Source organism: Panulirus ornatus, chromosome 10 (assembly GCF_036320965.1).
Source record: "Panulirus ornatus isolate Po-2019 chromosome 10, ASM3632096v1, whole genome shotgun sequence".
In the NCBI taxonomy this organism is placed as follows: domain Eukaryota; kingdom Metazoa; phylum Arthropoda; class Malacostraca; order Decapoda; family Palinuridae; genus Panulirus; species Panulirus ornatus.
Window position 1 is genome coordinate 29,624,003 of NC_092233.1, and position 12,510 is coordinate 29,636,512.

The 12,510-nt window shown below is 39.7% G+C and overlaps 1 protein-coding gene across 23 annotated transcripts in view; it reads left to right on the forward strand.

Annotated features, from left to right (window-relative positions):
- Positions 1-12,510, forward strand: part of lap (phosphatidylinositol-binding clathrin assembly protein lap) — an 806,852-nt gene that overhangs the window by 446,991 nt on the left and 347,351 nt on the right. For 20 of the 23 annotated variants that reach the window (XM_071665674.1, XM_071665679.1, XM_071665690.1 and 17 more), the window contains one exon: positions 10,655-10,832. In XM_071665674.1, coding sequence (XP_071521775.1) covers positions 10,655-10,832 — 178 coding nt within the window. The remainder of the gene's footprint in view (positions 1-10,654; positions 10,833-12,510) is intronic. The other 3 variants (XM_071665685.1, XM_071665682.1, XM_071665684.1) reach the window with 1 other exon arrangement.

The following is a 12,510-nucleotide window of genomic DNA, read 5'->3' on the forward strand; positions in this document are numbered from 1 at the left end:
TAAAATAAATATACTTATATATGTATATATATATCCCTGGGGATAGGGGAGAAAGAATACTTCCCACGTATTCCCTGTGTGTCGTAGAAGGCGACTAAAAGGGGAGGGAGCGTGGGGCTGGAAATCCTCCCCTCTCGCTTTTTTTTAATTTTCCAAAAGAAGGAACAGAGAACGAGGCAAGGTGAGGATATTGCCTCAGAGGCCCAGTCCTCTGTTCTTAACGCTACCTTGCTAATGCGGGAAATGTCGAATAGTATGGAAGAAAGAATATGTATATATTTCTTTCTTTTTTTCTTTCATACTATTCGCCATTTCCCGCGTTAGCAAGGTAGCGTTAAGAACAGAGGACTGGGCTTCTGAGGGAATATCCTCACCTGGCCTCGTTCTCTGTTCCTTCTTTTGGAAAATTAAAAAGATATATATCTTATGTTATTTATTTCTTTTGTTTTGTCGCTGTCTCCTGCGTTAGCGAGGTAGCGCAAGGAAACAGACGAAAGAATGGCCCAACCCACCCACATATACATGTATATACATACACGTCCACGCACGCAAATATACATACCTATACATCTCAATGTACACATATATATAAACACACAGACATTTACATATATATACATGTACATAATTCATACTGTCTGCCTTTATTCATTACCATCACCACCTCGCCACACATAGAATAACAACCCCCTCCCTCCTCATGTGTGCGAGGTAGCGCTAGGCAAAGACAACAAACACCCCATTCATTCACACTCAGTCTCTAGATGTCATGCAATAATGCACCGAGACCACAGCTCCCTTTCCACATCCAGGCACCACAGAACTTTCCATGGTTTACCCCAGACGCTTCATGTGCCCTGTTTCAATCCACTGACAGCATGACGACCCCGGTATACCACATCGTTCCAATTCACTCTATTCCTTGCACGTCTTTTACCCTCTTGCATGTTCAGGCCCTGATCACTCAAAATCTCTTTCACTCCATCTTTCCACCTCCAATTTGGTCTCCCACTTCTTTTATATATATATATATATATATATATATATATATATATATATATATATATATATATATATATATATATATATATATGTAAGTAGGAGAGATGGCCAGAGAGCGTTATTGGATTACGTGTTAATTGACAGGCGTGCGAAAGAGAGACTTTTGGATGTTAATGTGCTGAGAGGTGCAACTGGAGGGATGTCTGATCATTATCTTGTGGAGGCTAAGGTGAAGATTTGTATGGGTTTTCAGAAAAGAAGAGTGAATGTTGGGGTGAAGAGGGTGGTGAGAGTAAGTGAGCTTGAGAAGGAGACCTGTGTGAGGAAGTACCAGGAGAGACTGAGTACAGAATGGAAAAAGGTGAGAACAATGGAAGTAAGGGGAGTGGGGGAGGAGTGGGATGTATTTAGGGAATCAGTGATGGATTGCGCAAAAGATGCTTGTGGCATGAGAAGAGTGGGAGGTGGGTTGATTAGAAAGGGTAGTGAGTGGTGGGATGAAGAAGTAAGAGTATATATATATATACATATATATATATATATATATATTTTTTTTTTTTTTTTTTTCCCGCTGTCTCCCGCGTTTGCGAGGTAGCGCAAGGAAACAGATGAAAGAAATGGCCCAACCCACCCCCATACACATGTATATACATACGTCCACACACGCAAATATACATACCTACACAGCTTTCCATGGTTTACCCCAGACGCTTCACATGCCTTGATTCAATCCACTGACAGCACGTCAACCCCGGTATACCACATCGCTCCAATTCACTCTATTCCTTGCCCTCCTTTCACCCTCCTGCATGTTCAGGCCCCGATCACACAAAATCTTTTTCACTCCATCTTTCCACCTCCAATTTGGTCTCCCTCTTCTCCTCGTTCCCTCCACCTCCGACACATATTCTCTTGGTCAATCTTTCCTCACTCATTCTCTCCATGTGCCCGAACCATTTCAAAACACCCTCTTCTGCTCTCTCAACCACGCTCTTTTTATTTCCACACATCTCACTTACCCTTACGTTACTTACTCGATCAAACCACCTCACACCACACATTGTCCTCAAACATCTCATTTCCAGCACATCCATCCTCCTGCGCACAACTCTATCCATAGCCCACGCCTCTCAACCATACAACATTGTTGGAACCACTATTCCTTCAAACATACCCATTTTTGCTTTCCGAGATAATGTTCTCGACTTCCACACATTCTTCAAGGCTCCCAGAATTTTCGCCCCCTCCCCCACCCTATGATCCACTTCCGCTTCCATGGTTCCATCCGCTGCCAGATCCACTCCCAGATATCTAAAACACTTCACTTCCTCCAGTTTTTCTCCATTCAAACTCACCTCCCAATTGACTTGACCCTCAACCCTACTGTACCTAATAACCTTGCTCTTATTCACATTTACTCTTAACTTTCTTCTTTCACACACTTTACCAAACTCAGTCACCAGCTTCTGCAGTTTCTTACATGAATCAGCCACCAGTGCTGTATCATCAGCGAACAACAACTGACTCACTTCCCAAGCTCTCTCATCCCCAACAGACTTCATACTTGCCCCTCTTTCCAAAACTCTTGCATTCACCTCCCTAACAACTCCATCCATAAACAAATTAAACAACCATGGAGACATCACACACCCCTGCCGCAAACCTACATTCACTGAGAACCAATCACTTTCCTCTCTTCCTACACGTACGCATGCCTTACATCCTCGATAAAAACTTTTTACTGCTTCTAACAACTTGCCTCCCACACCATATATTCTTAATACCTTCCACAGAGCATCTCTATCAACTCTATCATATGCCTTCTCCAGATCCATAAATGCTACATACAAATCCATTTGCTTTTATAAGTATTTCTCACATACATTCTTCAAAGCAAACACCTAATCCACACATCCTCTACCACTTCTGAAACCACACTGCTCTTCCCCAATATATATATATATATATATATATATATATATATATATATATATATATATATATATATATATGTATATATATATATTTTTTTTCTTTGTTGCTGTCTCCCGCGTTTGCGAGGTAGCGCAGGGAAACAGACGAAAGAAATGGCCCAACCCACCCCCATACACATGTATATACATACGTCCACACACGCAAATATACATACCTACACAACTTTCCATGGCTTACCCCAGACGCTTCACATGCCTTGATTCAATCCACTGACAGCACCTCAACCCCGGTATACCACATCGCTCCAATTCACTCTATTCCTTGCCCTCCTTTCACCCTCCTGCATGTTCAGGCCCCGATCACACAAAATCTTTTTCACTCCATCTTTCCACCTCCAATTTGGTCTCCCTCTTCTCCTCGTTCCCTCCACCTCCAACACATATATCCTCTTGGTCAATCTTTCCTCACTCATTCTCTCCATGTGACCAAACCATTTCAAAACACCCTCTTCTGCTCTCTCAACCACGCTCTTTTTATTTCCACACATTCTCTCTTACCCTTACGTTACTTACTCGATCAAACCACCTCACACCACACATTGTCCTCAAACAGCTCATTTCCAGCACATCCATCCTCCTGCGCACAACTCTATCCATAGTCCACGCCTCGCAACCATACAACATTGTTGGAATCACTATTCCTTCAAACATACCCATTTTTGCTTTCCGAGATAATGTTCTCGACTTCCACACATTCTTCAAGGCTCCCAGAATTTTAGCCCCGTCCCCCACCCTATGATCCACTTCCACTTCCATGTTTCCATCCGCTGCCAGATCCACTCCCAGATATCTAAAACACTTCACTTCCTCCAGTTTTTCTCCATTCAAACTCACCTCCCAATTGACTTGACCCTCAACCCTACTGTACCTAATAACCTTGCTCTTATTCACATTTACTCTTAACACTCTTCTTTCACACACTTTACCAAACTCAGTCACCAGCTTCTGCAGTTTCTCACATGAATCAGCCACCAGCGCTGTATCATCAGCCAACAACAACTGACTCACTTCCCAAGCTCTCTGATCCCCAACAGACTTCATCCTTGCCCCTCTTTCCAAAACTCTTGCATTCACCTCCCTAACAACCCCATCCATAAACAAATTAAACAACCATGGAGACATCACACACCCCTGCCGCAAACCTACATTCACTGAGAACCAATCACTTTCCTCTCTTCCTACACGTACACATGCCTTACATCCTCGATAAAAACTTTTCACTGCTTCTAACAACTTGCCTCCCACACCATATTTTCTTAATATCTTCCACAGAGCATCTCTATCAACTCTATCATATGCCTTCTCCAGATCCATAAATGCTACATACAAATCCATTTGCTTTTCTAAGTATTTCTCACATACATTCTTCAAAGCAAACACCTGATCCACACATCCTCTACCACTTCTGAAACCACACTGCTCTTCCCCAATCTGATGCTCTGTACATGCCTTCACCCTCTCAATCAATACCCTCCCATACAATTTGCTAGGAATACTCAACAAACTTATACCTCTGTAATTTGAGCACTCATTCTTATCCCCTTTGCCTTTGTACAATGGCACTATGCAAGCATTCCGCCAATCCTCAGGCACCTCACCATGAGTCATACATACATTAAATAACCTTACCAACCAGTCAACAATACAGTCACCCCCTTTTTTAATAAATTCCACTGCAATACCATCCAAACCTGCTGCCTTGCCGGCTTTTATCTTCCGCAAAGCTTTCACTACCTCTTCTCTGTTTACCAAATCATTTTCCCTAACCCTCGCACTTTGCACACCACCTCAACCAAAACACCCTATATCTGCCACTCTATCATCAAACACATTCAACAAACCATCAAAATACTCACTCCATCTCCTTCTCACATCACCAGTACTTGTTATCACCTCCCCATTTTTGCCCTTCACTGAAGTTCCCATTTGCTCCCTTGTCTTACGCACTTTATTTACCTCCTTCCAGAACATCTTTTTATTCTCCCTAAAATTTAATGATACTCTCTCACCCCAACTCTCATTTGCCCTTTTTTTCACCTCTTGCACCTTTCTCTTGACCTCCTGTCTCTTTCTTTTATACATCTCCCACTCAATTGCATTTTTTCCCTGCAAAAATCGTCCAAATGCCTCTCTCTTCTCTTTCACTAATACTCTTACTTCTTCATCCCACCACTCACTACCCTTTCTAATCAACCCACCTCCCACTCTTCTCATGCCAACTTAACTCCCAATTGACTTGACCCTCAACCCTACTGTACCTAATAACCTTCCTCTTATTCACATTTACTCTTAACTTTCTTCTTTCACACACTTTACCAAACTCAGTCACCAGCTTCTGCAGTTTCTCACATGAATCAGCCACCAGTGCTGTATCATCAGCAAACAACAACTGACCCACTTCCCAAGCTCTCTCATACACAACAGACTTCATACTTGCCCCTCTTTCCAAAACTCTTGCATTCACCTCCCTAACAACCCCATCCATAAAAAAATTAAACAACCATGGAGACATCACACACCCCTGCCACAAACCTACATTCACTGAGAACCAATCACTTTCCTCTCTTCCTACACGTACGCATGCCTTACATCCTCGATAAAAACTTTTCACTGCTTCTAACAACTTGCCTCCCACACCATATATTCTTAATACCTTCCACAGAGCATCTCTATCAACTCTATCATATGCCTTCTCCAGATCCATAAATGCTACATACAAATCCATTTGCTTTTCTAAGTATTTCTCACATACATTCTTCAAAGCAAACACCTGATCCACACATCCTCTACCACTTCTGAAACCACACTGCTCTTCCCCAATCTGATGCTCTGTACATGCCTTCACCCTCTCAATCAATACCCTCCCATATAATTTTCCAGGAATACTCAACAAACTTATACCTCTGTAATTTGATCACTCACTCTTATCCCCTTTGCCTTTGTACAATGGCTCTATGCAAGCATTCTGCCAATCCTCAGGCACCTCACCATGAGTCATACATACATTAAATAACCTTACCAACCAGTCAACAATACAGTCACCCCCTTTTTTAATAAATTCCACTGCAATACCATCCAAACCTGCTGCCTTGCCGGCTTTCATCTTCCGCAAAGCTTTCACTACCTCTTCTCTGTTTACCAAATCATTTTCCCTAACCCTCTCACTTTGCACACCACCTCGACCAAAACACCCTATATCTGCCACTCTATCATCAAACACATTCAACAAACCATCAAAATACTCACTCCATCTCCTTCTCACATCACCACTACTTGTTATCACCTTCCCATTTGCGCCCTTCACTGAAGTTCCCATTTGCTCCCTTGTCTTTACACACTTTATTTACCTCCTTCCAGAACATCTTTTTATTCTCCCTAAAATTTAATAATACTCTCTCACCCCAACTCTCATTTGCCCTTTTTTTCACCTCTTGCACCTTTCTCTTGACCTCCTGTCTCTTTCTTTTATACATCTCCCACTCAATTGCATTTTTTCCCTGCAAAAATCGTCCAAATGCCTCTCTCTTCTCTTTCACTAATACTCTTACTTCTTCATCCCACCACTCACTACCCTTTCTAATCAACCCACCTCCCACTCTTCTCATGCCACAAGCATCTTTTGCGCAATCCATCACTGATTCCCTAAATACATCCCATTCCTCCCCCACTCCCCTTACTTCCATTGTTCTCACCTTTTTCCATTCTGTACACAGTCTCTCCTGGTACTTCCTCACACAGGTCTCCTTCCCAAGCTCACTTACTCTCACCACCCTCTTCACCCCAACATTCACTCTTCTTTTCTGAAAACCCATACAAATCTTCACCTTAGCCTCCACAAGATAATGATCAGACATCCCTCCAGTTGCACCTCTCAGCACATTAACATCCAAAAGTCTCTCTTTCGCATGCCTGTCAATTAACATGTAATCCAATAACACTCTCTGGCCATCTCTCCTACTTACATAAGTATACTTATGTATATCTCGCTTTTTAAACCAGGTATTCCCAATCATCAGTCCTTTTTCAGCACATAAATGTACAAGCTCTTCACCATTTCCATTTACAACACTGAACACCCCATGTATACCAATCATTCCCTCAACTGCCACATTACTCACCTTTGCATTCAAATCACCCATCACTATAACCCGGTCTCGTGCATCAAAACCACTAACACACTCATTCAGCTGCTCCCAAAACACTTGCCTCTCATGATCTTTCTTCTCATGCCCAGGTGCATATGCACCAATAATCACCCACCTCTCTCCATCAACTTTCAGTTTTACCCATATTAATCGAGAATTTACTTTCTTACATTCTATCACCTACTCCCACAACTCCTGTTTCAGGAGTATTGCTACTCCTTCCCTTGCTCTTGTCCTCTCACTAACCCCTGACTTCACTCCCCAGACATTCCCAAACCACTCTTTCCCTTTACCCTTGAGCTTCGTTTCACTCAGAGCCAAAACATCCAGGTTCCTTTCCTCAAACATACTACCTAAGGAGTCATGCGGGGAGTGCTCATCCTCCTCGAAGGCTCAGAGTGGGGTGCCTAAATGTGTGTGGATGTAACCAAGATGTGAAAAAAGGAGAGATAGGTAGCATATATATATATATATATATATATATATATATATATATATATATATATATATATCCCTGGGGATAGGGGATAAAGAATGCTTCCCACGTATTCCCTGAATGTCGTAGAAGGCGACTAAAAGGGAAGGGAGCGCTGGGCTGAAAATCCTCCCCTCTTATTTTTTTTTATTTTTCCAAAAGAAGGAACAAGAGAAGGGGGCCAGGTGAGGATATTCCCTTAAAGGCCCAGTTCTCTGTTCTTAACGCTACTTTGCTAAGTGGGAAATGGCGAATAGTTTGAAAGAAAAAGAAATATATATATATATATATATATATATATATATATATATATATATATATATATATATATATATATATATATATCTTTTTTTCTTTCATACTATTCGCCATTTCCCGCATTAGCGAGGTAGCGTTAAGAACAGAGGACTGGGCCTTAGAGGGAATATCCTCACCTGGCCCCCTTCTCTGTTCCTTCTTTTGGAAAATTAAAAAGAAAACGAGAGGGGAGGATTTCCAGCCACCCGCTCCCTCCCCTTTTAGTCGCCTTCTACGACACGCAGGGAATACGTGGGAAGTATTCTTTCTCCCCTATCCCCAGGGATAATATATATATATATATATATCTATATATATATATATATATATATATATATATATATATATATATATATATATATATATCTTCTTTCTTTCAAACTATTCGCTATTTCCCGCGTTAGCGAGGTAGCGTTGAGAACAGAGGACTGGGCCTTTGATGGAATATCCTCACCTGGCCCCCTTCTCTGTTCCTTCTTTTGGGAAAAAAAAAAAAGCTTTAGTTGTTACCCACATCACACAGGGATCACATCCTTTCACTCTTTCTCATCTTTTTTACTTTTCCAAAAGAAGGAGCAGAGATACAAGGCAAGTGAAGATTTTTCCCTCTGAGACTCAGTCATCTGTTCTTGATTCTACCTTGTTAATGCTGGAAATGGCAAGTATGTTTGAAAAAAAAATTATTTATAGTTACTCAAGGATCAATTTCTTTGAAGGAGTCTTGGTGTTACACAAGACTTTTCTAAAGGCTCCTGCAGCCCTAGGCTGCACTTGTTCCAGGAACATAGAAATGTCACCTCCTTTAAAGTGAGAAGTTCTTTGACAACATACTGCCATTGGTACAGCCTCACCAAAGGTAACTTTTCACTCTTGGGGTAATCTTAAGCAGATGTAATCTGATAACACCAACTATGTATACTTATATCTTTTATACATGTTTGCCGTTTCCTGCATGGATGGGGTAGCGTCGGGGACAGGTGACTGAGCCTTGGGGGGAAAAGATCCTTTCCTGATTCCTTGCTCTGTTCCTTATTTTGGAAAGTAATACAGAAGGGGAAGATTTCCAGTCCCCCAGTTCCTCCCCTTTTAGTCACCTTTTATAACATGGAGGGGATATGTGGGCAGTATTCTTTATCTCCTATCCCCAGGTAAACCATGGAAAGGTCAGTGGGGCCTGGATGTGGATAGGGAGCTGTGATTTTGGTGCTTACACATGACAGCTTGAGAATGGATGTGAGAGAATGTGGCCTTTCTTCGTTTGTTTCTGGCGCTATCTTGCTGATGCAAATAGCAGCGATCAAGTGTGAAAGGGAAAGTGAATATATATTCATGCTTTTGGTAGTTTTAAATGTATGTATTTATACATTATGGTGAGGTCCTTATGAGAAAACCTGTCAAATGTTTAGTGTTTGATATGGTGATGTCTTGATGCTCTCTGTTTTTATATGTTGTATCTTTAAGTATTCCCTGCGTGTCGTAGAAGGCGACTAAAAGGGAAGGAAGCGGGTGGCTGGAAATCCTCCCCTCTCGTTTTTTTTATATATATATATATATATATATATATATATATATATATATATATATATATATATATATATATACACACACATATGAAGTTTGTTTGTATTTATAGATATCCATAGAATTTTCAAAGATAGGCTTATATGATTATAGATAGATGGTGAATTCCTTGAGAGGAAATTGTTATGAGGGAGAGTGCTATGAATCAAAGATACATTCATATTCAGGCATTTTAATGTTAGATGGTTTAATGAAAATTATTGTAGACTTTGTCCCATTATATATGTGTATAAATGATGGTGGTGATTCACTTAAATGAATATGGTCTCATAATGATTTAGGAGCTTATGGTACACACTTTAATGTTGGATAATGTAGATTTTTTTTTTTTTTTAGAGTTCAGTGCATGTGGCTATAAGGAATGAGTATAGAGTGATTATGTATATAAACTTAGTTCTTCATTTATTTTTGTTTATGAATTGTAGTATTTTCATATACTCTTTCTGGTAAATATATTATTTTCATTTTTTCTCCTTACCATATCCCTTTCCTTCATCCCTAAAATATTTTCTTTTATTCTCTATAATTTTCATGTCTTTTTTGTATGCAACTTTTTGTTCTTATTCACCACATTTTTTCTTTTCCTTTGGTTCTCCTGGTTTTATTGCTGATAATTCCTTTTGTCTGTTACTCACCCATTGGCTTGAAATTGCATTTACTGCTTCCTTGCTTGGACAATGGAAAATTTGCTGCTGCTTGCATGTGTTTGGTAACACTTTTATGTTGCTGTATATGCACTTTGTTATGCATTGATCTCTTGCTTGGAATTATACACCTTTGCATCGTATTGACGTTTTGATAAGCTACTGTTTGTGCTATTAATCATGCATTGTTTCTTAACTCTTGACTACTTCATATTTTATGTTTTGCTACTGTTCACTTTACAATGTTGTACATAATTCACTGTTATTGTCTTGACTGTCTAAATGCTAACCCCTTTTCCTGATAATCTCCTAATTTAAAAACTAACCTTATATACTTTGAAATCTTACTACCATACATCTGTCTTCCAACCTGACATCCTAACTTTTACCTTCACATCTCTGCTGCTTACCCAATTTTAATGTAATCTTGTAACCTGTCTTAAAACCCTCCCTCCCCTTCCTGTATCCTGACCAATCCTTATCCAATATGAATCCCACCAACCCAACAAACTTTAGTAAAGTGAACATCAAGAGTGCAGTGTCAGCACTCAACTCGACTAGTGTTTCCTTTGGTACGGCAAGCAGCAATGGACGTATTGGAGAATCTGCGAACACTAACAATGGCACAGCTGTAGATGAGCTCACAAGGAGGGCAGCATTGGCAGAAGAGGAGGCCATGTATGAAAAGCTACGGGTAAGTGCCATGGATCAAGATGGTGTTACATCATAGAATATATTTGCAGATATCAGTTAAGTCGTTGTAAGATTTATTAATTGTTTATGTCCCAGGATAGTCTGAGATTTTCAGTCTGTCTTTTAAACACTGTTCCCATATCCAGGAAGTGGAACATGTTACAAGACCTAGGTGAAATGATGAAATAATGAAAATTGAAAAAGTAAAATAGGAATTAAACAATTCAATTTTCCAAATGAGCAAACTTAAATGAGAATTTGTTTAATAAGAATCAGCTTATGTCCTGTGAGATTTTATTTTCAGACTTGGACGTCAGGTCATGCCTCATATACATTTGCCTAAGACATGAAGGGCTTTATAGAAAATGACTCAATAGTAGTAATTATGATAGATGCAGTCAGTACTTAATGTTATGCTCAGCCTTAATACAAAGAACAGTGTAAAGGTCTGGACTAATGCTCTGTATGTAGGATAGGCATCTCTAGGTGGGTAGAGTGTGTGTTTCACTCGGAGGTAATGGAAGAGGCTAGATATAGGACAGTACTTATGTGAATGCCAGGTACCAGTTGTTGCAACACTAAATAAGTGATACTGTTGACATGATTATAATTACTTTCATCAGTAAAATGAATTGAAAAGAAAACTTTCATGTCGAAATTATCTTTACCATGGTGTGGTTCAAATTCACAAAAACTTATTTGAGCAATAGTAGACATTCCAGGTATGAATCTTAATTGAGCCATCAAGAATTGTTATTTACAGTGGAGTTGCCACTTTTAGATTGAATTCATATAATTCTCGTTTATGCCACATCACTAAAATTTCATGTGTGAAATTCTTCAAAAGGTCTTCATCTGTTTCTTCTTAAAAGCAGTGTAAGGTTTGAGAGAATATTTACTGACATTGTCCGACTTTAAAATCTCTTGATCTCTTTGTGCTTCAAAGCAGTACAAAGTTGAGAGAATATTTTCTGACAGTATTAAAAATCATTTGTTGCTTAGATATATGACACCACAGCAGACTAACAAATGAAGCCTTCCAGTAACTGATAAATTTAGGAAGAAATCAATGAAAAACAATGAACATGAATAAGTGCAACAGCCAAAATATTTGCACAGATTGTGCTTGAAACTGAACTATGGCCCTGCTTCCATCGGAGCTAATATGATTAGGTGAGAAAACAACTATAGCAAAAGAAGGGTGACACAGATTGTATATGTTCAGCATTAGATATCTGCACTGCCATCAGAAAACGAATTACTATGGTGTAACCAGAGGTGCTTTTTTGATAGTCAAACATTACTTGGTACTTATGCCTGACAAAGAAGAGGCACTTTTATATGGATAATCAACAGCACAGGAACAGTGGATATAGAAAACAGTAGTACCTTGTGAAGTGGCAGTGCCATGTATGGTTGGTTTCAGAAATAACATCTAAACAAAGCAGTTTGCCAGCTGACCCTTGAATTTTGAATTAAACAAATGCCAGTAATGCAAAGTTTATGTGTAAGATCCAGATATGTGAGTGGTCTGAACCTCTTTTTGTGTACAGGGAGGAAGTTGTATTGTCGATGGGTTGTATTATATAACCTTTCTTTACAATTGTAGTATTTTAAATTTTAGAGTTGTTGCAGCACATACATTTTCTTCTGTGCCTTTTTCACTTATTCACCAATCT